Below are 24,569 nucleotides of genomic sequence, written 5' to 3'. Positions count from 1 at the left end.
CAGGGGCACCCGGACACTGAGGTCTGTGTGGGCCGCGGTTCCTGAGGCCCCATAGCCTCCTTATCCCCCTGTAGAAAACCCCACATAATGACGTGTGCAGACCCCACTGCCTCACATCCTCCTGTCACACCCTCCCTCCCTGCTGTGGAGCCTCTGCCCTTAGGTCCTCCGCAGGGCCCCAGCCTGGGGGGACCCTCCCCAGATCCCAACCGGCCCCCTCCCCGTCCACAGGGCGTGGTCACAGCCGCTGTCAGCCTCATCACCTGCCTCTGCAAGAAGAACCCTGACGACTTCAAGACCTGTGTCTCCCTGGCGGTGTCTCGCCTGAGCCGGGTAGGTGTGGGCTCCGTGCTGGCTGCAGAGGGGTCCGGGGCCTCCGACAGCCCTCTGGTTCCCTTCCTCCCTGAGAGGCAGCCCAGCCCTGTCTGTGGTCACAGTTTTAGGCCCTGATCTGGGTTCAGACCAGTGTGGCCACTTCTTGGCTCTGTGGTGCTGGGCAAAGTGGTTGCCTCTCTGGGCCTGGTTGCCCCATAGGTTCAGTGGGAATAGCAGTGCTGCCTCCTAGCACAGCTGCTGTAGACGAAGCACCCAGAATGGGGCCTGCCAAGCGAGAGCCGCCCACCTGATGCCCCCCGCCTCCCCTCCCCTGCCCCTACCCCCCCTCCTCCGCTCCTTGCCTCCTCTTCTGCCTCTGCTGACTATGCTGCTTTTCCCTTGTGCCTCTCCTGTCCCTCTCACCACCTTTGCTTCTGTCCTTGAAGGACCCCAAGGCCTCCTATGTGCCTGGTTCTTTGTGGCGTGACATCAGGGACATGTATGAGTCAGACTGTCAGACCTCGAAGAGCTCCCTGTCCTGCTGGGAGAAGGGCGTGTGGCAGGGGAGGTGACTCAGTCAGACTGTGCATAAGGGGTGCTCTGTATCATCATGGAGGGAGCTCAGGGTATTGGAGGTGCCCGGTGGAGGCACGTAACCTGCTGAGGAGCCCAGGAGGGCTTCCCGGGGGAGGTAGTTCTGAATTGATGCTTGAAGTATATGAGTGATTCCTAAAAAAACTATTCCCTGTGCCCATAGGCGGAGGCCTGGATTTTTTTTTTTTTAATATTTATTTTTATTTTTTAGTTGTAGTTGGACACAATACCCTTATTTTATTTGTTTGTTTTTATGTAGTGCTGAGGATCGAACCCAGGGCCTTGCACATGTGAGGTGAGCGCTCTACCACTGAGCTACAAACGCCCCCCCCCTTTTTTTTTATGGGGATTGAACCAGGGGTACATAACCCCTCAGCCACATCCCCAGCCTTTTTTTATATTTTTTGAGAAAGGGTCTCACTGAGTTGCTTAAGGCCTCTCTAAGTTGCTGAGGCTTGTCTAGAACTTGTGATCCTCCTACCTCAGCCTCCTGAGCCACTGGGATTACAGGGATGCGCCACCAGGCCCAGCAAGGCTGGATTTTTGAGCAAAGGATGCAGACCACTCATTCGTTCTGCTCCTGTTTCTTTCATTCATTCACCACACATCTGTGCCAGGCCCCTGTGAGAGACACAAGTCAGAGACGGGATGGGGCACATGCTGTCATAGGGGTGGCTCAGAGCACTGTGAGAGTGCTTCCCGGAGACAGGGTTTTCAGGGTCGAGTAGGAGTTCGCCATGAGGAAAAAGTCACAGGGTCTGATGTTTCACCCATTCCCTGCGCCCTTCCTCCAGCCTCCTCCATCCTGCCCCTGTGTCAAGCCCAGGAACCCAGGGAAGTGTGGGACCCAGTTATGGTCCCTGAGTAGTGCCAGGTGGCACGGGCACTAGTAGAGGAGTTCTGGGCAGGGGAGTCTCAGAGTCAAGAGTGAGATGCCTGAGCCTGGGGACTGTCACAGAAGGAAACCAGCAGAGACTTCTGTCCCCCTGGAGCCAGCATTGCTTGGAAAAATCAGACAGCCTGGGCGGTCCCTGTCCCACTGTCTTAGCATGTGCTCAAGGGACTCAGTAGAACCTTTGCTCCTTCAGCATCCCCTGGAGGGCGGCACTTGCCCCAGAGCACGGTGCTGACAGCCCCATCACTAACCCCCACCCCGGCCTGTGCCCACCCCTGGCCTCCTCCCTGCAGATCGTCTCTTCAGCCTCCACCGACCTCCAGGACTACACCTACTACTTTGTGCCCGCGCCCTGGCTGTCCGTGAAGCTCCTGCGGCTGCTGCAGTGCTACCCTCCTCCAGGTAACACTGCGGCCTGCTGTCCATGGCTTGGAATGCTGCCCGGGCTTTCTCTTGAGCTGGGTGGACACCTCTAGCTCTTGTGCTGCTGCAGGGGTGAGGGGCGGCTCAGACCCCAGTGCTTCCTGCCCTGGCTGGGCTCCCTACAGCGCCGCGGCCAGGGGCTGTTAGCAGGCCTGTTCTACACGGGAGGAGACCAAGGGTTAGAGGGCTCCTGGCCCAGGGTCGCACAACTGGGTCAGAGGACAGTTCCTGGCTGGTCTGTTGAGGTTTTCACCTCTGGTAGGGGGGACCTTCTCCCACTGCCCACAGCCATGACAGCTGTCCTGTATGGAACTCCTGGCAGTGAGCCAGGTGCTGGGCAGGGCTCCTCCACACCTCCCCAGTAGAGCTGTGAGGAATACTTGTCTGGGAGAAGAGTCCATGTTATATAAACAGGGAGACTGAGGCCTGGTGGTAATACGTGGCCATCCCAGGCAGAGTCTGACCCCTCCCTGGACCCCTGGCCAGGCTCCTCCAAGCTTTCAGTGCCTCAGCCACGTGGCCTCGAGAGGCAGTGTGGGGGGACCCTGTGCTGAGGTGCTTGCACACAGGCGGTGTCACAGAACAAGTTCCCTTGAGTCAGCTGGTGCCCAGCACCTGCTGCAGGCCAGGGCTGCTGTGTGCAGTCTCCACGGCCAGGTGTGCACGAGGCACCCGTGTGTATCTGCCCGTGCCTGCGTGTGCATGACTGGGTGTGAGCACATCAGCATCTGTATTGTGTGTGCACACGTCTGTCTACATGTGTGTGTGAATACCTGTGTACATGCACACCTGTGTCCATGTGCGTCCCTGTGTATGTGTGTGTTAGTCACTAACTGAACATATGATGCAGGTGACACCAAAGGCCCTTCCCAGCAGTGAGGCCAGTGATAAATATTGTCTGGGGTCTCCTGCCTTCTCTGTGTTCCAGGAATTGCACACGTGGCCCTGCCCCTACATGGGGCTGGAGGAATCCCATCCGGTGCCAACTCTTCCACCAGGTGGCACTGGGCTACCTGCAGTTTATTTCCAATGTGTTATGAAAAGTTTCCCAAGAGAAAAAATCCCATTACACAGACTTCATATTTTGCTGTGTCTCTACATCTGGTTCTGTTCTGTTTTGTTCTGAATGGGGAGAGAGCTCTTGCCAAGCATGTTTGAGGCCCCAGGTTTCATCCCCAGCACTGGAAAAAAATTATTTTTCTGAAATACTTAAAAGTAGAAATAGGGGGCTGGGGTTGGGCTCAGCGGTAGAGCACTCACCTAGCACATGTGAGGCCCAGGGTTCAACCCTCAGCAGCACATAAAAATAAATAAATTAAGTAAAGGTATTGTATCCAACTACAACTAAAAAATAAATATTAAAAAAAAAGTAGAAATAGCCAGGTGTGGTGGTACACACCTGTGATCCCAGTGGCTTGGGAGGCTGAGACAGGAGGATGGTGAGTTCAAAGCCAGCCTCAGCAAAGGCGAGGCACTAAGCAACTCAGTGAGCCTGTCTCTAAATATTAAAATACAAAATAGGCTGGGGATGTGGCTCAGTGGTCGAGTGCCCCTGAGTTCAATCCCCAGTACCAAAAAAAAAGCATAAATAAATAACAGTTTTATCTTTAAATGTTTTGTTACATATTTGTTAAAACTATGTGGGCATTTTCAGTCACAGCTACAAGTCTGTTGTCACACGTCAGGCTGATTCTCTACTGTTTACTTAATTTTCCCCATAATGTCTTTCAGAGTTGATGTAAAGCAGAATCTTATCAAGGCCTAAGGTTGAATTTGAGTATTATTTCCCACTTTTTACCTGAAAGAGTTGCCTAATTTATTGCATAACATTAACTTTTGTCCTTACTATTATGAAAACTTTTTGAACTTAAAGATAGCTTCGGAGAACAGTGTCACAAACACCAAGCACAGCCATCCAGATTCAGTGGCCATTAGAGCACTGCTCTGTTTGTACCCCTCTTTGCTCTAAGACACACACTTGCCAAACGACTGTGAAAATAGATTTGCAAAAGCCAGGTCTGTGGCGCATGCCTACAATCCTGGCTACTGGGGAGGCTCAGGCAGGAGGATTGCCAGTTTGAGGCTGGCCTTAGCAACTTAGCAAGAACCTGTCTCAAAATAAAGAAGTACCTGGGAGCGGTGGCACACATCTGTAATCTCAGCCACTCAGGAGGCTGAGGCAGGAGGATCATGAGTTTAAAGCTAGCCTTAGCAGAAAGGAAGGCACTAAGCAACTCAGTGAGGCCCTGTCTCTAAATAAAATACAAAAAAGGGCTGGGGATGTGGCTCAGTGATTGAGTGCCCCTGAGTTCAACTCCCAGTACCAAAAAAATAAGGAAAGAAAGAAAGAGAGAGAGAGAGAGAGAGAGAGAGAGAGAGAAAGGAAGGAAGGAGGAAGGAAGGAAGGAAGGAGGGAGGGAGGGAGGGAGGGAGGGAGGGAAGGAGGGGGATATAGCTCAATTGGTAAAGTGCTTGCCTTGAGAGTTCAAGGCCCTGGGTTCAATTTCCAGCATCACAAAAATAAATAAATACAGAAAGAAAGAAAGAAGTAAAATGGGCTGGAGAATGTTGCGCAGTGATAGAATACTTCCCTGTACTTACTTGCCTAGCATTTGTGAGACCCTGGGTGGGTTTTTTGTTTGTTTGTTTGTTTTGATACTGGGGATTTTATTCAGGGGCACTCAATCACTGAGCCACATCTCCAGCCCTATTTTGGACTTTAATATTTAGAGACAGGCTCACTGAGTTGCTTAATGCCTTGCCTTTGCTGAGGCTGGCTTTGAACTTGCAATCCTCCTGTCTCGGCCTCCCCAGCTGCTGGGATTACAGGCCTGTGCCGCTCGTTGTGCCTGGCTACCACTTTTCTTTTACTCTTAATCCCCACTGCCACACAGACCCCTTTTGGGAGAAACCAGGACAATTGTGTCCCTCTGTGTCCCACATTTTACATTTGGCCAATTGGCCTTTGGGTGACTTTTAGCTGTTCTGTAAATTTCCCAATAGATTTGGGGCTGATGTTTTTGCTAGAACACCGGACAGTGATTCTGTGCACTTGAGAGCACATCACATGTCAGGATATATCAGTGACTGGAGTTCCTGTGGGCTTCTGGCTGGCATCCCTCAGTCTCAGCAGAGGGGGAGCTCTGGGGCACTGGGGCACTTTCCCACTGTTGAACTCCTAGCCCCCGGAGAGGAGCACAGCCTGGGCATGCACACCATGGTCTTCTAGGCCAGCGGCTGAGGGCCAGTGCTTTCTGCTGGGCACGCAGATGATCCTTGGGAAGCTCTAGGGTTGGGAGTGCTTTCTTAGTCCCGGGAGAATTCTAATGAGCACCGGGCTGCACAAGGGAAAAGTAAGGCTCGCAGGGGTGGAGCCTCTTGCCCAGTGGAGTCATGGCAGAGGGGCTGAGAGCTTGATCTCAAGTCTAGAGATGGATTCTCTGTCCCAGGGGTGCCTTCTGTCCCTTCCCCTGCTGGGCTGGAGACTTGAGAAGTGTTGAGGAAGCAAAGGCCCTGGCCTGGAGCTGCAGGGATCCCCAGGCTCAGAACAGCCTGAGCTCTTCCCCTGAAGAGGAGAGCAATGGCAGGGCTGCTGCCTCACTAGGAGGACCAGCTTTGTGTGGTGTGTCCCCTGTTTCCCAGAGGATGCGGCTGTGAAGGGACGGCTGGTGGAATGTCTAGAGACCGTGCTCAACAAGGCCCAGGAGCCTCCCAAGTCCAAGAAGGTGCAGCACTCCAATGCCAAGAATGCCATCCTCTTTGAGACCATCAGCCTCATCATCCACTATGACAGGTGTCCACCGGGCTGCTGAGACTGGAGGCCTGGACCCTGGGTCCGAGGGAGGAGGCTGGGCCTGGACTCTGGGTCTGAGGGGGGAGGCTGGGCCTGGACCCCTGGGCCTAAGGGAGGAGGGCTGGAACCTGGTAAGACAAGGATGGAGGTATCAAATGTTACCCCACAGAATTTATGCTGGGGCTCTGCCTAGGAGGCAGAATTGCTGTTGGCCTTTATTTGGACTCATCAGGGTCCCTAGGAAGGTCAGGACCAGGATGTAGGGGTGGGCAGAAGTTAAGACCTGGATCCTGGGGGAGCAGTGAGGCCTAGAATCCACGACTTCTGCCTCACGTCCCATCTCCGTTCCTCCCCTGCCAATCCTCCCTCATGCTCTGCCTGCGATGCCAGCGAGCCCAACCTCCTGGTGCGGGCCTGCAACCAGCTGGGCCAGTTCCTGCAGCATCGAGAGACCAACCTGCGCTACCTGGCCCTGGAGAGCATGTGCACACTGGCCAGCTCCGAGTTCTCCCACGAGGCTGTCAAGACCCACATCGACACGGTCATCAATGCTCTCAAGGTTTGGCCTTGCAAAGCCTGCCCTGGGCCCTTGACCCACCTCAGTGGCCCTTGAGTGGCCAGCGCTGTGCCCCAAGGGAGCTTAGAACCCAGCCTGACCCTGCTGTCTTCCCTCAGACGGAGCGGGATGTCAGTGTTCGGCAGCGGGCAGCCGACCTCCTGTATGCCATGTGTGACCGGAGCAACGCCAAGCAGATTGTGTCAGAGATGCTGCGGTACCTGGAGACGGCTGACTACGCCATCCGCGAAGAGATTGTGAGTCTGAAGTGGACTGGAGCCTGGACTTCTGGGTCAGAGAGAAGGCCCGGGACCTAGACTCCTGGGTCTCCAGATGAGGACAGTGGTGAGCCAAGACCCAGGTGAGTCCAAGCTGCTCCCGCCTGGTCAACCAAAAGCCTCTCCTGCTCCCTTCCTGTGGCAGGTACTGAAGGTGGCCATCCTGGCTGAGAAGTATGCGGTGGACTACAGCTGGTACGTGGACACCATCCTCAACCTCATCCGCATTGCTGGTGACTATGTGAGTGAGGAGGTGTGGTACCGTGTGCTGCAGATTGTCACCAATCGTGACGACGTCCAGGGCTACGCCGCCAAGACTGTTTTTGAGGTCAGCATCCTTCACTGCGACCCCCATGTCAGGACAGATGCTGAACAAGGACAGCTGGGCTGTGGGACCCAGGCCAACATCCTGCTGCTGCCCCTGCACTGTGCCCCCAGCTCCGTGCCTTTGCCCCTCTGGACTACCCAAGGCACAGGACCTGTGGCTTCTTGAGCCTGATAGAGAGTCCACAGGGCATGGTTGTGGCTGCCCAGCATGTAGTGTTCCATCCATGGGTCTTGGTAGTTTCCATTTCCTGTGCCCAGGGAAGGAGGCCCAGTGCTGCCCCATTTTCCTCCCTGTGTAAGCATGGGCCAGTCCTTAACCTTTCTGTGCCTGTCGCCCTATCTGTAGTCCCACCTGTGTTACAAAGGTTCCACCTGTTAACAGCACGCGGGGCCTAGTCCTGTGCCTGGTGCATGCAGTGCACAAAGCCACTGACCCTCTCCTTCTTATCTTGGCCTCCTCCCCCCAGGCCCTCCAGGCCCCAGCCTGTCATGAGAATATGGTGAAGGTTGGTGGCTACATCCTCGGGGAGTTTGGGAACCTAATTGCTGGAGACCCCCGCTCCAGGTGAGGGAGCCTCAGGCTGGGGGGTGAACACCTGAGCTTCTGAGGGGTCCAGAGCTTGGGGAACCTCTAGGAGTCTCAGGGCTGATAATGATGGGTCGCCAGGAATTCCCTTGGCCTTTCACTCCAACCGCCTGACCCGGTAAGAGAGAACCCAAGTCCCAGGAGTCTGGGACAGGATGATGCAGTGACCGCTGGCCTGGGGAGTGTCTGCCCCTTGGGCCAGCCCGTGGTCCTGGAGAGGGCTCCCGGGGGAGGCAGCTCCTGAGGGGTTTGTGCAGGGTGGTGGTGCCCAGCTGCTGCTGACCCAGCCCCTTGCTCAGCCCCCCAGTGCAGTTCTCCCTGCTCCACTCCAAGTTCCACCTGTGCAGCGTGGCCACACGAGCCCTGCTGCTGTCCACCTACATCAAGTTCATCAACCTCTTCCCCGAGACCAAGGCCACCATCCAGGGCGTGCTGAGAGCCGGCTCCCAGCTGCGCAACGCCGACGTGGAGCTGCAGCAGCGCGCCGTGGAGTACCTCACCCTCAGTTCGGTGGCCAGCACGGACGTCCTGGTCAGCGTCTGCCCACCTCCACGGGTCCTCCCTCTTCTTAGGACTGAGGGCCCCTGCCTGACCCGCCCATCCCCCCCGCAGGCCACAGTGCTGGAGGAGATGCCACCCTTCCCTGAGCGCGAGTCCTCCATCCTGGCCAAGCTGAAGCGCAAGAAGGGGCCAGGGGCCGGCAGCGCTCTGGATGATGGCCGAAGGGACGCCAGCAGCAATGACATCAATGGGGGTGTGGAGCCCACGCCCAGTACCGTGGTGAGCCCCACAGAGAGGCCCACATGCTTGGCTGGGGCTGGGTCCTGCAGTGGCCGCCTGGGCTCAGCTTCACCCCCACCTCTTACAGTCCACGCCTTCGCCCTCTGCCGACCTCCTGGGGCTGCGGGCAGCCCCTCCCCCAGCGGCACCCCCAGCTCCTGCAGGTGCTGGGAACCTCCTGGTGGACGTCTTCTCTGATGGCCCGACTGCCCAGCCCAGCCTGGGGCCCACCCCTGAGCAGGCCTTCCTCAGGTACTGCTGCCTGTCTCCCCTCTCCCCTCCCAGGGCTGGCCCCTCGGCTTCTGCCCCGTTTCTGCTCAGCCCCTCCCCACACTCCTCTGTCCCTGATGCCTTTGCCAGCCCCATGCTGCCTCCCTCTGGCCACCCTGTGTTCTCTTTCCCATCACCATTTCTTAGTCTGCTCTTCCTTTTCTCCTTCCCTCTCCCTTTCTCTCTCTCTTGACCCTTTTGCTGCCTCTCTGGGATTGGCTGCCTGCCGCACCTGTCTTCTCTGTCTGCTCTGGGATTGGATGGCCCAGCGAGCTGGAGCCGCCTGCCCCTGAGAGCCCCATGGCTTTGCTGGCCGACCCAGCTCCAGCTGCTGAGTAAGGGGTGGACTCCGGGTGGGGGCAGACTCTGGTGGTCCCAGGGTGGGTTGGGGACTGGGCACTCTGGTCAAGGGGTTTCTGATGATCAGCGGAGGCAGGGATTGGAGGAAAGTGAAACTTGAGGCCCCCTGGTGGGGCGCAGGCATTTGCCAGGGTCCCATTTGCATTGGTGGCAGCTGCTGGTCTGATTCTAGAGTTCTCTGAGGTTCTTTGGAGAGGCTGGGCATGTGAATTCTGGGGTTCTGACCTTCTCGGGCTTGTGTCTTGTACCCTCTTCCTCCAGCCCCCCAATTTCCTTCATGTCTCACTCCTTTCCCCATCCCCAGCCCAGGTCCTGAGGACATCGGCCCTCCCATCCCCGAAGCTGATGAACTGCTGAATAAGTGAGTCCCAGGAGAGGTGGGCAAGGGTGACAGGGACAAGTGGGGAGTCCAGGCCAGGCACCCTGCCATCCTAAACTCCCCACCATCCCGTCCAGGTTTGTGTGCAAGAATAACGGGGTCCTGTTTGAGAACCAGCTACTGCAGATTGGAGTCAAGTCTGAGTTCCGGCAGAACCTGGGTATGTTCCACTGCCCTATAGGGAAAGGGTTGGTGGGAGAACTTGGCTGGTGCCAGGGATGAGGTCAGAACTCAGATGGAGCCCCGCTTCCCCACCCACCCCAGGCCGCATGTATCTCTTCTATGGCAACAAGACCTCAGTGCAGTTCCAAAACTTCTCGCCCACCGTTGTCCACCCGGGAGACCTCCAGACTCATATCCTGTCAGGCCTGGCCCACTAGGAAACCGAGAGACCGACGTCCAGACTTGTTTAGCCCTAGTACTGTGAGACCTTGGGCATGTGGTTACATCTCTTGAGATTTGGTGTCATCATCTGTAAGTTGGGCTTCTGGATCTCTTCCCCCAGGGACAGATGATAATGAATGATGTGCAGGAGACATGACTTTCAGAATTGCAGCTGCCCTCGTCCTTATTTTGTCCCTATGAGGCCTCCCATGCCCTGATGTGGTCCTGTGTCAGGCTTCATGCCTGCACTGCCAGTGCCTCCAGCACTTGGAGCCACAGCTGGCTCTAGGTCCCCCCGCAGGGACTTCTCTGTGGAACTTGGGCCGAGTCACTTTGCCTCTCCTAGCCTTCCTAACCCATCTGAAGGCATAGGTCTTCCTCTTCCTTCTCATAGGGCTGCTCTGGAAGATCAGAGCAGTTGAAACACTCTGGAAGCGTGTCTGGCGGTGCCAGTCTTCTCCCCCTTCTGTGAAATTAGAGGGGCTAGACCCCTAAACTCAGAGCACGTTTTCAGTTTTTTTTTTTTTTTAAGAGAGAGTGAGAGAGGAGAGAGAGAGAATTTTTAATATTTATTTTTTAGTTCTCGGCGGACACAGCATCTTTGTCTGTATGTGGTGCTGGGGATCGAACCAGGGCCGCACGCATGCCAGGCGAGCGCGCTACCGCTTGAGCCACATCCCCAGCCCACCTTTTCAGTTTTGTGCTTCATTAATCTGGGGGCAGCTCTGTGCAGCATATGGGTTAGGGTGGGAGTGCTGTGACCCGGCCTTGTAGGTGGGTAGATGACATGATGGCAGGTGTGAATGACACAGTGACCACACTAATGGCCACCATCTGTGTGTAACAGACAAATACTTGAGAAAAATTTTCTCAGTGACTCCTGAGGACATTGTACACATGTCCATCTTGCAGATGAGGACAAGAGAGATTAAGTAGTTTGCCCACAGTCACCAACTGGTGAGAGCAGGGAGTCAGCGCGGGTCCCCACGTCCCAGCCAGTAATAGAGCCACAATAAAGGCCTCCAGTCCAGAGAGGCAGCTAGGTGGCTCCAAGGCTTCTGCCTAGGAGCTGGTTCTTGCCTTCGGGGCTCCTCAAAGGCCAGAAATCCAGGGTTGTGGCCAAGATCCCCTTAGGGCATCCCACCAGTACCCCTGGCTTCCTTGACCTTTGGGGGACACAGCTGGCTGTGCAGACCAAGCGCGTGGCCGCGCAGGTGGACGGCGGAGCGCAGGTGCAGCAAGTGCTCAACATCGAGTGTCTGCGGGACTTCCTGACGCCACCCCTGCTGTCGGTTCGCTTCCGGTGAGTTGCTCGGCACTGGCACAGCGCTCCCAGGAAGGCAGGGCTTCCAGGGTGAGTGTGCCGGGCCTGACGGAGCCCTTCCTCTTCTGCCAGGTATGGTGGCGCCCCGCAGTCCCTCACCCTAAAGCTCCCGGTGACCATCAACAAGTTCTTCCAGCCCACGGAGATGGCGGCCCAGGACTTCTTCCAGCGCTGGAAGCAGCTGAGCCTGTGAGCAGCAGGGGCAGAGCGGCTGGCCTTAGCTGGGGGCGCGTTGGGGGGGTGCCAGGTCCCTGACTCTGCCTCCCCCGCCTCCCAGCCCGCTGCAGGAGGCTCAGAAAATCTTCAAAGCCAACCACCCCATGGATGCGGAAGTTACCAAGGCCAAGGTGAGGAGGGGGCACGCGTTTGCCGCAAAGTGACTGCTTGACTTCCTTGAGCCTGTTCTGCCACCTGTACGGGGATCAGTTCCCTTAAACAAGGATTTGGGAGACAGGGATGTTGTTGGGAGCTTGCAGAGCTCTGGCACTGACAGCCACTCCCCCACACAGCTTCTGGGGTTTGGCTCAGCTCTCCTGGACAATGTGGACCCCAACCCTGAGAACTTTGTGGGAGCTGGAATCATCCAGACGAAAGCCCTGCAGGTGGGCTGTCTGCTGCGGCTGGAGCCCAATGCGCAGGCTCAGGTGCGTTTTGCTGAGGGGGGCTGACTCCTAGGCTGACCTGTACCCTCAGTCTGGGTGCATCCTGTACCCCAGTCTCCTTAGCCTTGCTGTTTTAATCCCATCCCCCTCTTTGACCCGGCCTGTGTTCCTGCTTCCTCCATCTTCCTCCACACTCTGCTCTTCCTTACCCGATTTCTGCCTCTCCATGTCTTCCCCACCTTTCTTGTTCCTTTATCCTTCCCTCATTTCTCATCTTCCCTGTGTCACCCTCTCCTGGGCTCTCTCCCCTCTGGCTTCTGTTTCCTCTGAGTCCTTCCCCAATGTCCCCATCCAGATGTATCGGCTGACCCTGCGCACCAGCAAGGAGCCTGTCTCCCGCCACCTGTGTGAGCTGCTGGCCCAGCAGTTTTGAGCCCTGGACCCCGCCCGGGGGATGTGGCCATCACCAGGCAGCCCTAGAACTGAGGCAGCTGTGGTGGGTGGGGCAGTGAGGGGACCTCCACTGGCGACAGGGAAGACCCCAGGGGTAGGGGGATGCCTGGGACCTTCCTCCGGCCTTTTGTATTTTTATTTTTGTTCATCTGCTGCTGTTTACATTCTGGGGGGGCAAGGGGGAGCCCCTCCCTCCCTTCCCCCCCAAGCACAGAGGGGAGAGGGGCCAGGGAAGTGGGCGCCTCCTCCCCTCCCACCCCTCCCCACCGTTGCCCCTCCAACCCCTCCCCGTCCAGGGGCTGTGTATTATTGTGAGCGAATAAACAGAGAGACGCTAACAGCCCTGCGTCTTTGCTGGCTGTCCGTCTTTGCTGGCTGTCCGTCCTGGGTGGTTCAAAGGAGCGGGCTGAGGGTGTGCAGTGTGTGGGTGGCCAGGCTTCGCAGCCCATGGGTGGGGCTCTGAGGAGCCAGCAGCAGCAGCAGCAGCCGCAGCCCCAGCTGCAGAGCTATCAGTCGCAAGCCCGTGCCTGGCTCCTCGGGACCCAACACAAGGTAGCAGGCTCGAGGCAGCTGGGCCCGGCTGACATCATCCTCCACCTTGTCCAGTGGCTCTGGGGAAGGACAGGGAGAACTGAGGCGACCAGTGGGACTCAGCAAGGGTGCTAACCTTGAAAGCCACTCCCCACCCTAGGCCCAGGTTTGGAGTCTGCGTGGACTCCCCGGCGCAGGCTTTGGGGCCTCCTTCCAGAGCAGGCCTTCCAGCTCAGCTGGCTGTCCTTAACCTGAAGAGGGCCAGTGGCTTCCTCCCTCTGCTCACACTCTTCCCGCCCAGTCTTGGTCCTTGTTTTCCCAGGAATCCTGTGTGTGGCACTAGGCAGTCCTCTTGGTAACACAAATAGCAACGTGCAGGTGATACCACAGCTAGACAGTAGGTTGTGACACCCAGGCTGGAGCTTCATGGAGCAGCTGACGGGGGAGATGGCGCTGTAGAGCTCAGAAGGGGTCTAGCCTCAGATGACCCTGCACAGATGTGCTAAGTTAATTGGGTCTTCAGGGCTACACTGTCATCTGGTCCCTTCCTTCTCTGGGGCCTCATGGATTCTATGACGACCTTTTCTTTCTAACCCGAGTCTGCAGAAGCCCCACTCCCCACACTGGGCAAAGCTGTGCTTTTAGCTGTAGTGTGCAGTGTCCGCAGCCTGTGGATAGGGGAGCCTGACCACTAGGGTCTGAATCATGGCTTGGCCCCTTCCCAGCTGAGCTTCAACCTCCTGCCCTTCAACATGGGAACAATGACAGAACAGGTGACCCTCACCTAGAGTGGGTCCTTACATTTAAAAATACTGACTAGAGAAAAGGCCTTGTGGTCATTATCATCAACTAGTAGGATTAGCCAAGAAAGTCTGAAGCCAGGGAGGCTCCACACCCTCCCTTCTGCCTGTGTCAATGCTCTGCTCCAGGGGAACCGCGGCCAGCAGGGCTGGGTTTTCCTCCGTCTCTCCAGTGTCCCCTAGCATCGCCTCTCACCTGGCGGGAAGTGTGTGCTCGTGACTAAGGCGTAGAAATGGCGGAGGAGGCGCCTGCGCTGTTCTGGAGAAGGTCCTGAGGGGTTGAAGAGCCGGTGATGGGGGGCCCCTCCCGGGCCCCCCGCCCTCCCCATCAGCCCTCGTCCTCCCTCGGTCACCTTTATCCCGCAAAGGCTCCACGGTAAAGAGGCAACGTTTCAGTTCCAGGTGGAGGAGCAGCAGTCTGGGGGAAAGGAGATGTCAGGGCCAGAAGAGAGGGAATGAGGACCGCCACCCCACTCCCCGCCAAGCCCTACCCGAGGATGTCCTTGTGCAGGGGGAAGCCGTCGGGCAGCCCTCGGGGGCCCAGCGGCAGGCAGGCCCGCAGCGGGTCCAACACTGGCTGCCACCAGCGCTCCAGAAGCTGCAGGGGGCGTGGTCAGGCGGGGGCGTGGTCAGGTGGGGGGCGACAGAAGAGGAAAGGAGCGCAGGACGACCCTGAGGGGCGAGGCAGGGACCGGGAAAGGGGGCGTGGGAAAGCTAGGGCGAAAATGATTGGTGAGCACTGGGAAGAGGGCGGGCCCGGAGGGAAGAAGCCGCTGGAGGGGGCTCAGGTAGAGAGTGTCACCAGGTGGGGAGCCTCAACGGCCTCCTGATTCACCTGAGGATCCAACTGGCTGAGGGGCGGGCGCGGACCGCAGAGCAGACACAGCTCCAAACCCGGTAGCAACGTGAGGGTCAGGAGCCGATGCGGGACCTGAAGCAGGTGATAGGGTGAGGGCTCTAGGGGCCACCCCTGGCGCACTTGCCCCAGGGCACAGATCCTGCTGTCCTGCCTACTCACCGTGGGACTCCCGTGGGGCAGGTACACTGGGTAGTCCCGAGCGGCCTGTGGTGGCAGGGATCCCACCAACCAGGGGAGCAGCACGGCCTCCGGTGTCCCCAGCCGCCACCATCCCTCTGTCGCTGACACCACCCGGCCTGACACCATCAGACTGACAAAGCCTATTCCCATGGCTTCAGCGAACCCAGAGAGAGCTTCCTGGGAAGGGAGGCAGACGGGAAGTCAGGAGTCAAGAGCAGGGGCAGCAGTGACCCCCCGACGTGCAAGGAGGGGAAGGAGGCCCACATAACTGTTCAGAGACTGCTGAGTGGCCAAGCTTATGTCTCACCCTCTCTGAGTTCCTTCACCTTTCTTGTGCAGTCACAATCCACAACTCACACTGTGAGGCTTGTTTAAACTGACCAGCCTGACCTGTGCATGCTGAAGCTGATGCTTTTAACAGCAGTAGCTAACATCTGATGATTCCTATTATGGGCCAAGTAGACACAATCAATGAACTATTGAAGCTCAGAGAGGTCAAGTCACCAGAGGAAAGTCACACTGCTAGAAGGTGGCCACACCAGGTAAATGAACAAAAGCAGTATTTGGGGAAAGGTAGATAGAAATTCACCAAGTGAAGGAAGAACATGTTCCAAGGTTGGGAAGCTGGAAAGATGTTGGATTTTGTGGGGCTGGAGAGACAGGTGGAAAGATAGTTTGTGGATTTTGTAACAGCTTGGCAGGTACCAGATTCTACAAGCCCTAAAAACCAGGCTGAAGGGCTGGCAGCTTGTCCCAAGTGGAAGCCATGGAGGAGCTGTGGGCAGGGAAGGGGCAGAGCTGATTTTCAGTGCATAAAGATTCTTCCGGAGCCAAGCAGGGGCTGGACTGAGGGTCAGAAATATAGGAGTTTGGACAATGGTCCAGGGAAAGAGGATGAAACTGAACCAGAGCCACAGGGACAGATTTAGGAGTTTCCATGCCTTGCCAATACCTGCAGGATAGGCCCCTCTGGAGGAATCACGCAGTCTACACACTGGGTCAGGTCTCCGATGAGTTCTGAGTCCCCCAAGAAGCTGTCGATGAGGTGATAACTGGCCTGGCAGAGGGAGAAGGGAGAAACTGGACCCAAGTGGGTCCCAGATCTGCTACTTCCTCCAGAGAAAACTGGCAATGCTGGGCCTAGCTCCAAGGTCAGATAACCAAGTTGCCCCCAAAACGATGGGGTCTTGCTGCTCCAGAGGCTGCTGGAGTGTAGTCCCCAAATGGCAGGACATAGGCAACTTAGCTTCCCATCCTGTCCTATAGCCTCACCCTCAACTCCTTCTTCAGCCTCTCTACGTTGCGGATGTTGGTCAGTTCTTCAAGTCCCACAAAAAGAACCTAGAAGAACCACATAGGAGAGCAGGAAATCCTTGACAACAGTCCTACTAGAGGAGTCAGTACCTGAACTCCCCAGTCTGAGAGACAACTGGTACTAACGACCAGAATTCCTGGGTTCTGGGGAAGGAGGAAGTTGGGAGCTTGGACTTCGAGGTCTGAGGGAGAAGGATGCTAAGAGCTCAAAGCTCTGGGTTTAGAAGAGAACTGGGGATTCTCACCATGGCCCCGAATACCATCTGGAGTAGTCTCTCCAGCTTCAGCTCCGAGGTGCCCTCCTCAGATGACAGAACAATGAGGGTGATGCTGTGGGAACCGAAGATGAGAAGGAAAAATGAGTCCAGGCTTGGGAAACAGGACAATAGGTAGAGTCTGATCCTTGATCCTAGAATATTAGTTACATCCTCCCTCAGCCAGTCAGGTATCCACGAGTAACTAGATTGTCAAGGACCCACAGCCAGAGGAACAGCCGCAAGGCCTCTGGGGTCTTCTTCAACATGGGCTGTCATCACCCAGGCCCGTACCCACCCCAAGCTCCCTCCTAAGACCTGTCATGGAAGCTTTTCCACACCACGGTTGTGTCCTTGGTCCTTGCAGAGCTCAGCTGTACCTCCAAATTCTGCCCGAACATATGAACTCCATTGAGGGAGCCAATGACAGAGAACGGGAGCTGGGGGAGAGTTGGAGGCATTAGACAAGAGCACCCCAAGACTCCTCCTAGATACCCAAGTGTCTGTGCTCCCGAGCCCCTCCCTTTCCATATCTCCCGGTAGCCCCTCTTCCAGGAGCCAGGCTTATTGTCCCCCTTGGATATCTGAACTCAGACCGGAAGTTTCCCCAAACCCTCTCCCTTGAAGATTTGGAGTCTAACACACCCTCACCCCCTTCTATTTAAATCCCACCTGCTGACGGGAGGGGGCGCCGCCGCGGCTGCTCCTGCAGAACAGGGGGACCCCGCTGGAGGCCGCGAGGCACAGCAGATGCACGGAGCCGCCGGTCCCCTCCTCTCCCATTTGGACCCACCCCCCGGCGGCGTGGCGCGCGATCACCCCCTGGGGCCCCCAGTGCTGGTCTGGGAGCTTGGTGGTAATCACACTAAGTCGGCCTGCCGTCCGGAGCCGCCAGAGGGCGAGATGGGAAGCTAATGAGTAGACGACTGAATTCCCGCCTTCCATCCAACTCAGCTCCTCTTCCGCCTCAGCCGGAAGTCACATTACCCCCAACAAAGATGACGGCTAATTGTATGGCAAAGTTTTGTACTTTCTTCCTGACGCGGTTGTTCACTTATGTAACGAGAAGAATGAAGTGGATTTCGTGAAGATGGTGATAGTGCCAAAGTGTTGCCTAGCAACTATCCTACGGGCTCTAATAACTTATATTCTAATTAAAACAAAACTTGCCCCGATCAAAGATGGCGACGGTGGTAGGGTGTTGCCTAGCAACCACATTCCGTCTGGATTTCCATTTCGTGGTGATAAACATTGTGCCCCACTTAAAGATGGCGACCGGGCAAGCTGTTGCCTAGTAACCACCATGCACTCTAATTTCCATTGTGAAAGGAAAAACAGCCGAGCCCGGCTCAAAGATGGCTGCTTGTCCAAGTCCCAGCACCCTCCTTCGGGCAATATCGAAAAAAACCCCCACACACTTTTGAAAGTGGTTTGGTCCGGGAAGCGTTGCCTAGTAACCACCGAAGGAGATAGTTGTTTTTGTTAATAGAAAAAGGGAATTCTTTATTCTCCCGAATCATCAAAATTACATTACTTTCATAACACATTTATATATGACAGTGTACAATGTAAAATAAGAAAATGCTACTTCCCAAATTCTTTCTCTAAAATAAACAACAAAAAATGTACAGAATGCATACATGTTTCCACAAATGTGATCATTATACCAACATTTTCATGTCTTTTCTCTTCAAAAATTATGTATGCTTCATGTTTTTTGTCTTAAAATCAATTTTATGGATGTAAAAAATTGATTTGAACAATCCTCTATTGACACATAGTAGATTCTTTCCTGTGTGTGTTTAAAGTGATATGTTAAATCTCCATTGACTTAGCAGTTTATTCTTCTCTCTTTTTTTTTTTTTTTTTGGTGGTGTTGGGGATTAGAACCTAGGGCCTTCTGCATGCGAAGCAAGCACTCTAACAACTGAGTTATATCCCCAGCACCAGTTTGTTTCTTTCTTTGTGGTAATAGTTGCCTTTATTTATGCAAGCATATTGAAAACATACAATAAATTTTAAATAATTTGTTTCTTTTCTTTTTATGGTATTGGCAATTGAACTCAGGGATAATCTACACTGAGCTACATCCCCAGCTCTTTTTATTTTTTATTTTGAGATAGGGTCTCACTAAATTGCTGAGGGTCTTGCAAAATTGCTGACACTGGCCTTGAACTGGTGAACCTCCTGCCTCCATCTCCGGAGTGACTGGGATTACAGGAAAGCACCAATAAGCAACATTTGTTTCTTTACAAATATTTTGTTTTCATTCTGGATTTGATTTTTATTAAGGAATAAAAAGTTAAGATCTTTATCCTGCACATTAAATTGCAACAAACTTCTACAAGAAATAGTTTGCTAAATAAAATGTTTCCTTCCAGGCTGGGGCTGTGGCTCAGGGGTAGAGTGCTTGCCTAGCACATGAGAATCCCTGGGTTCGACCCTCAGCACCACATAAATATAAATAAATAAATAAATAAACAAACAAATAAATAAATAAATAAATGTATTGTGTCCAACTACCAACTACAGCTATAAATAAATAAATAAAATGTTTCTTTCCATAGGCCCAATTTTTTTTTTTTAAAGAGAGAGTGAGAGAGGAGGGAGAGAGAGAGAGAGAGAGAGAGAGAGAGAGAGAGAGAGAGAGAGAATTTTTAATATTTATTTTTTAGTTCTCGGCGGACACAACATCTTTGTTGGTATGTGGTGCTGAGAATCGAACCCGGGCCGCACGCATGCCAGGCGAGCGCGCTACCACTTGAGCCACATCCCCAGCCCCATAGGCCCAATTTTGTTTCCTTTTTATTTTTTTTTAATATTTAAAATTACTTTTATTTTATTTATTTATTTTTATGTGGCACTAAGGATAGAGCCCAGTGGGACTGAGTTATAGTCCAAGCCATTATTTTTAATTTTGAGACAGGGTCTCACAAAGTTGCCAAGGCTGGCCTCAAACTTGCAATCCTCCTGCCTCAGCCTTCTGAGTTGCTGGAATTACAAGTGTGCACCACCATGCCCGACCTGTTTTTAAAATTTTAAAGCTATTTTTCACTTCCTAATTTTACATTTTTAGTAATACAGATGTGTGTGTGTGTGTGTGTGTGTGTGTGTGTGTGTTTGTATGTGTATTATTTTTTCTATACTGGACATTGAATCTAGGGCCACATATGTGCAAGGCAAGCACCCTACCATTGAGCTGCATCCCCAGCCCAATATGTATTTTTTTGTTTTGTTTGTTTGTTTGATTTGGTAAGGGGGGATTGAACTCAGGCGCACTCAACCACTGAACCACATCTCCAGCCTTATTTTGTATTTTATTTAGAGACAGGGTCTCACTGAGTTGCGTAGTGCCTTACTAAATTGCAGAAGCTGGCTTTGAACTTGTGATCCTCATGCCTCAGTTTCCTGAGCCTCTGGGATTACAGGCCTGCACCACCTAGCCTGGCTTTTGTTTTGTTTTGAGATGGAATTTCACACTTGAGACGTTCAATAATTGGGACTGTATGGGTGGGTCCCTGCATCTGACTTCTTGATATTTTCTTGCTGTTGGCTGAGTTTTGCGATTGTGTCTTCAGTAAGCTGCTTCTAAAATGGATCGCAGTGATGTCCACCCTCTGGTATTCACTCCCTCTCCTCTTTTCTTGTTTGTGAACAGATTTTTAATAAATGTAATCTATTTTTCACAAATGGGATATGGTAAAAGTGATGGGAGGTCGCTTTTGAGAGTGGGTTATAAAGTCGCCTTCTGTCTGGCTTGAATGCACTCTCCTTTGCTGTTATGCAGCAAGCTGCTGGGTTGTGACCAGCTTAGTCAAGACTCAGATCAAGGTTGGCCTCTGGCCAATAGCCTGTGAACTGAATTCTGCCAACAACTGTGTGAGTGAATGTGGTTTGTTCTGTTTGATTGCAACCCTGGCCACCATTTCAGCTACAGCCTGGAAGAACCCCTGAAGCACAGGACCCAGATAAGCCATGGCTGGACATCTGGTCTACAGAAACCTTGAAACAATGTTATTGTATTGCACATTGAGCTTGGGAGTAATCTGCTACGTGGCACAAGATAATTAAGACAATTTTCCCTGCCACTTTTGCACAATGTGAACCTAAGATTTCCAGCACTTTGGAATCTTTTTTTGCAGCCCTTAGCATTATAAGCAATTAGCTCACCCAGAGCCTGGAGGCTGAGGCAGGAGGATCACAAATTCAAGGCCAGCTTCAGCAATTTGGTGAGGGCTGGGAAAGTAGCTCAGTGGCAAAGTTTCCCTGGGTTTAATTCCCAGAAAAGCAGGTTGTGTTAAGGGAGAAAACTTGGTGTGTGTGTGTGGGGGAGGGGGAGCAGGTCAGGTCCATTCCTATTGTATTACTTGGGGGGGGGGGCGTGTCTAGCTCCATTGACTTTGGTTTCTGTGGTCTCTTATTAATAGTCCTGATTATTTTAATTTTAATTTTATCTTATTTTTGGTTAATTTGGATACTAGGGGCTGGGGATGTGGCTCAAGTGGTAGCGTGCTCGCCTGGCATGTGTGGGTTCCAGGTTCGATCCTCAGCACCACGTATAAACAAAGATGTTGTGTCCGCCAAAAAAAACTAAAAAATAAATATTAAAAAATTCTCAAAAAAATTGGATACTAATTCAAGTAGAACAATTATAAAAAGACTAATAGATATAGAAAATGAAAAATCCCCAAGATAATGTGGCCTGAGAAAAGAAAGTGAAAAAGAACACTGTGAACAAATGCTTTCCTGGTGCTAGCTGCAGGCAGGAAGGAGGTGTCTCATCACACCTCAAGTGATAGCCTCTGAAGGGCATTGACCTTCCTCGGAGCCAGTCCTCTCCAGATGCTGAACACAAACCCCTGACCCAAGAGCTCAAATTCCTAAACGCTCAGCTCAAACTGATCTTTCAAGATTGGTAGGACAAACCCCAAATTCCTGCGTGACCAAGAAAACCGATATGACCGCCTCTCAGGAAAACCTACTTAAGTCCAGTCCCTTCCTTTGTTCAGTGGCTCATTTTCCACCAGGAAAGTGGGTCCATTCCCATAGGTGTAGTCCCCTTCCTGAATAAAAGCTGAAATGATCTGTGAAGTTTGCATTCAGTGGGTCTCTTTGTTCTAACAAAGATATTTTGAGATAGTTGGGGGGCTGGGGATGTGGCTCACGCGGTAGCGGGCTGCCTGGCATGCGTGAGGCCCGTGAGGCCCGGGTTCGATCCTCAGCACCACATACCAACAAAGATGTTGTGTCCGCCGAAAACTGAAAAATAAATATTGAAATTCTCTCTCTCTCTCTCTCTCTCTTAAAAAAAAAGAGATAGTTGGGAACATTTGATTATGGACTTAGCCTTAGATGATACTAAGAAATATTTTTGTTACAGTGCTGCGGGCAACAGACTGGTTGAGAAGCAGCACTTGGAGAGAAGAACTCCAAACTTTATTTTATGTTGGTGGGCCCAGAGGAAAACAAACTAAATCCGCACCACTTTCCAAACAATACTTAACCGCTATTTGGTGCCCTATAATTTCTAGTCTGCATGACAGAAGGCCTTCCCTGGGGGTTTCTATTGGGAAGCCTGTTTACAAAACAAAAAGCAGTAAGAGAAACTCACTTTTTTTTTTTCACAGGCACCTGCTAAATCTCTCCAGAGCCACAAGACAGGGCTGCTTACATTTCAAAAAGGAGTAGGAAGACTCCTAGAGATAGTTATTTACAATCCAAAAGGTGGGGGGACCCAAAGTTAATTAGGTTAATTAGGTTTCTCAAGATAAAGTTCTTGTAATTTATTTTTTTTTTTAAGACTGTTTAAAGAGAGAGAAAGAGAATTTTTTAGTTTTTGGCGGACACAACATCTTTGTTGGTATGTGGTGCTGAGGATCGAACCCGGACCCCACGCATGCCAGGCGAGCGCGCTACCGCTTGAGCCATATCCCTAGCCCCTTGTAATTTAATTTTACAACTGGGTCTGGTTTTGCCAACTTAATGGGTGATAGTGGCACAGTGGTTACATAAGAAAGTGTCCTTGAATTCTGAAAGACGCCTGACAACCATGTGGAGGTAAAATTACATGATTTTAGGAATTTTCTTTAAAAGGTTTCTGCAAAGAAAACGAAAGACAAAAGGAATTATGGATAAAATAAATGGGAGAAGTGGTGATACGGCTTTGATATCAAAATACTTTGATGCTGAATAAGGACATCGATGGTGGGCTGGGGTTGTGGCTCAGTGGAAGAGCGATTGCCTAACATGTGTGAGGCCCTGAGTTCAATCCTCAGCACCACATAAAAATAAATAAATAAAAATAAAGGTATTGTGTCCAACTACAACTAAAAATTTATATATATATATCAGTGGTCAGTCTTATTCAAACACAAGCCTCCCATGCGGAGGCTAGCCTGTAGACATATTCACCAGCACCAACCAGGCCTGTTTCAAAAGCCCTGGAAAACTGAAACTGGGGGTGAAACTGGATGGAAGTTACCGGAAGGCAATAGCCTGAATACCTTTTCAGTTCCTACTTTACATACATTTGCACCATGCCCTACCCAGAATCCTATGCCAATTCCTAAGCTGGCACACCAAAATGGGTTTTTCTGCTATCCAGTGCCCTCCTGCACCAGCTTGGCAGGCATTCTGTCTCTTCTAATTAAATAAATCCTGCTCTGTTTACTCTTCCCTTCCATGATTGTGGCTTTTATTCTTCAAAATTTCTTAGACAAGAACCCAGAGGAAATTAGTGAAGTTGGGAATCTAGTCTCACCTCAAAACTCCAGTGGTTTCAGTGCTGCTGTGTTTGAAGGGAATGCACACTTTTGCCTTAAAATATAGTGCTGAACTGTATTGGAGCAATTATTATATTTAAAAATTTTTTTAGTTGTAGTTGGTACAATATCTTTATTTATTTATTTTTATGTGGTGCAGAGGATGGAACCCAGTACCTTACACATGCAAGGCAAGTGCTCTACTGCTGAGCTACAGTCCCAGCCCCTGGAGCAAATTATTTAAAAAAATATTTTGTAGTTGTTGATGGACGGACACACAATGTCTTTGTTTATTAATTTAATTTACTTTGATTTTGGGTATGGGGGATTGAACTCAGGGCACTCGGCCATGGAGTGATATCCTCAGCCCTATTTTTTTTTTTTTAAAGAGAGAAAGAAAGTTTTTTAATATTTATTTTTTTAGTTTTCAGCGGACACAACATCTTTGTTTATATGTGGTGCTGAGGATCGAACCCGGGCCGCAGCATGCCAGGCGAGCCGCTACCACTTGAGACACATCCCCAGCCCCAATCTCCAGCCCTATTTTTTTGCATTTATTTAGAGACAGGGTCTCACTGAGTTGCTTAGTGCCTCACTTTTGCTGATGGCTTGTAACTCATGATCCTTTTGCCTTAGCCTTCCCAGCCGCTGGAATTACATCATATGCCACCAAGACCTGCTAATTTTATTTTTTATGTCATCTGAGGGTCGAACTCAGTGCCTCTCATGTGCGAGGTAAGCACTCTACCGCTGAGCTACAGCCCCAGCTGCGGAGCAAATTATTTTGAATTGAGCGTGGTGAGTTACAACTCACACATTTTCATTTTTGTTTTGTGACAGGGTCTCCCTAAATTACTAAGGCTGGCTTTGAATTTGAGATCCTTTTGCCTCAGACTTCCTAGTTGCTGGAATTGCAGGCATGGATCACCACACCGGGCTATGATTTTATATTATTATCAATTTTTGTGGTGTTGGGAATCAAGTGCAAGGGCCTCACACGTGCAAGGCAAGCCTCTACCACTGAGTTACAACCCCAGCCCTCATTTAAAAATTTTGACACAATTGTATATATTTATGGGCCACAGCGTGCCATTTCAATGTATACAATGTGTAATGATCAGAGCAGCCTAACTGAAATATCTATCACTTACTTTATAATTTTTTTTTTTTTTTGCTGGAAACATTAGTATGTGAAGCCCCCCTGAGAATCTTTTATTTTTAAAATGTTTTGATTCTATTTTTCTAAATTGTTAATGAGTAAGATTTGTTTGCAGAGTAAATTTCTGTCCGTCCGTATGTTACAAAACTTTTCCAGTTTACTGTATGAATTTTCAACTTGGTTTTTGGAGTCTCTAACGGGCAAATTTTATTAACCTTTTATGCCTTTGCTATAATGAAGATTATTCCAGTTTTAAGGATTATATACAATGTATTTCTTTTTCCTTCTGATAGTATTATAGTTTCATAACAATACATTAATATTCCACATGGAGTGTATTTATGTTCTGGGCCAGTTCCTGGCTTCTCTTCCAGAAAACAACTATGGAGTTG

The 24,569-nt window shown here is 51.9% G+C and overlaps 2 protein-coding genes across 4 annotated transcripts in view; one reads left to right on the top strand and one right to left on the bottom strand.

The window, feature by feature from the left end:
• The window catches only part of Ap2a1 (adaptor related protein complex 2 subunit alpha 1), a 33,884-nt gene extending 21,332 nt beyond the window's left edge, over nt 1–12,552 (top strand). The window contains exons 6-24 of the mRNA XM_077792838.1: nt 232–333; nt 2,098–2,206; nt 5,870–6,020; nt 6,411–6,579; nt 6,696–6,833; nt 7,000–7,182; nt 7,649–7,746; nt 8,067–8,298; nt 8,380–8,547; nt 8,636–8,799; nt 9,087–9,152; nt 9,482–9,538; nt 9,634–9,716; nt 9,821–9,911; nt 11,121–11,243; nt 11,337–11,453; nt 11,542–11,611; nt 11,774–11,908; nt 12,222–12,552. Coding sequence (XP_077648964.1) covers nt 232–333; nt 2,098–2,206; nt 5,870–6,020; nt 6,411–6,579; nt 6,696–6,833; nt 7,000–7,182; nt 7,649–7,746; nt 8,067–8,298; nt 8,380–8,547; nt 8,636–8,799; nt 9,087–9,152; nt 9,482–9,538; nt 9,634–9,716; nt 9,821–9,911; nt 11,121–11,243; nt 11,337–11,453; nt 11,542–11,611; nt 11,774–11,908; nt 12,222–12,299 — 2,334 coding nt within the window. The 3' untranslated portion in view covers nt 12,300–12,552. The remainder of the gene's footprint in view (nt 1–231; nt 334–2,097; nt 2,207–5,869; nt 6,021–6,410; nt 6,580–6,695; nt 6,834–6,999; nt 7,183–7,648; nt 7,747–8,066; nt 8,299–8,379; nt 8,548–8,635; nt 8,800–9,086; nt 9,153–9,481; nt 9,539–9,633; nt 9,717–9,820; nt 9,912–11,120; nt 11,244–11,336; nt 11,454–11,541; nt 11,612–11,773; nt 11,909–12,221) is intronic.
• On the bottom strand, nt 11,608–17,216 carry Fuz (fuzzy planar cell polarity protein). 3 transcript variants are annotated; one of them, XM_026406329.1, is made up of 12 exons: nt 16,930–17,216; nt 16,576–16,697; nt 16,249–16,333; nt 15,962–16,030; nt 15,642–15,746; nt 14,669–14,866; nt 14,486–14,581; nt 14,142–14,248; nt 14,004–14,068; nt 13,847–13,921; nt 12,659–12,930; nt 11,608–11,675 (listed from the first exon to the last, which is right to left on the bottom strand). In XM_026406329.1, the coding sequence occupies exons 1-11, from the start codon at nt 17,200–17,202 to the stop codon at nt 12,713–12,715; spliced, it is 1,413 nt and encodes a 470-aa protein (XP_026262114.1). In that variant the 5' UTR covers nt 17,203–17,216; the 3' UTR covers nt 11,608–11,675; nt 12,659–12,712. The 3 variants fall into 3 exon arrangements, with proteins under 3 accessions (XP_026262114.1, XP_026262115.1, XP_077648965.1); XM_026406330.1 differs by having other exon boundaries at nt 11,624–11,694; XM_077792839.1 differs by lacking the exons at nt 11,608–11,675; nt 12,659–12,930; nt 14,142–14,248 and having other exon boundaries at nt 13,837–13,921.
• Nucleotides 17,217–24,569: the final 7,353 nt, after the last annotated feature.

The sequence above is a fragment of the Urocitellus parryii genome, chromosome 15 (genome assembly GCF_045843805.1).
Source record: "Urocitellus parryii isolate mUroPar1 chromosome 15, mUroPar1.hap1, whole genome shotgun sequence".
Lineage (NCBI taxonomy): Eukaryota > Metazoa > Chordata > Mammalia > Rodentia > Sciuridae > Urocitellus > Urocitellus parryii.
The sequence above is the reverse complement of the archived record's forward strand: the minus strand, read 5'-3'. Positions and strand labels throughout refer to the sequence as shown.

Bases quoted from the DNA above. Each gene is read 5' to 3' on its own strand.
- Fuz (XM_026406329.1), bottom strand. From the start codon at position 17,202: ATGGAAGGCGGGAATTCAGTCGTCTACTCATTAGCTTCCCATCTCGCC. The intron at 14,582-14,668 runs GTGAGTAGGCAG...CACCTGCTTCAG, and splicing joins TGCCCCACGGGAGTCCCACG to GTCCCGCATCGGCTCCTGAC. The intron at 14,249-14,485 runs GTGAATCAGGAG...CGCCCCCTGCAG, and splicing joins TCAGCCAGTTGGATCCTCAG to CTTCTGGAGCGCTGGTGGCA.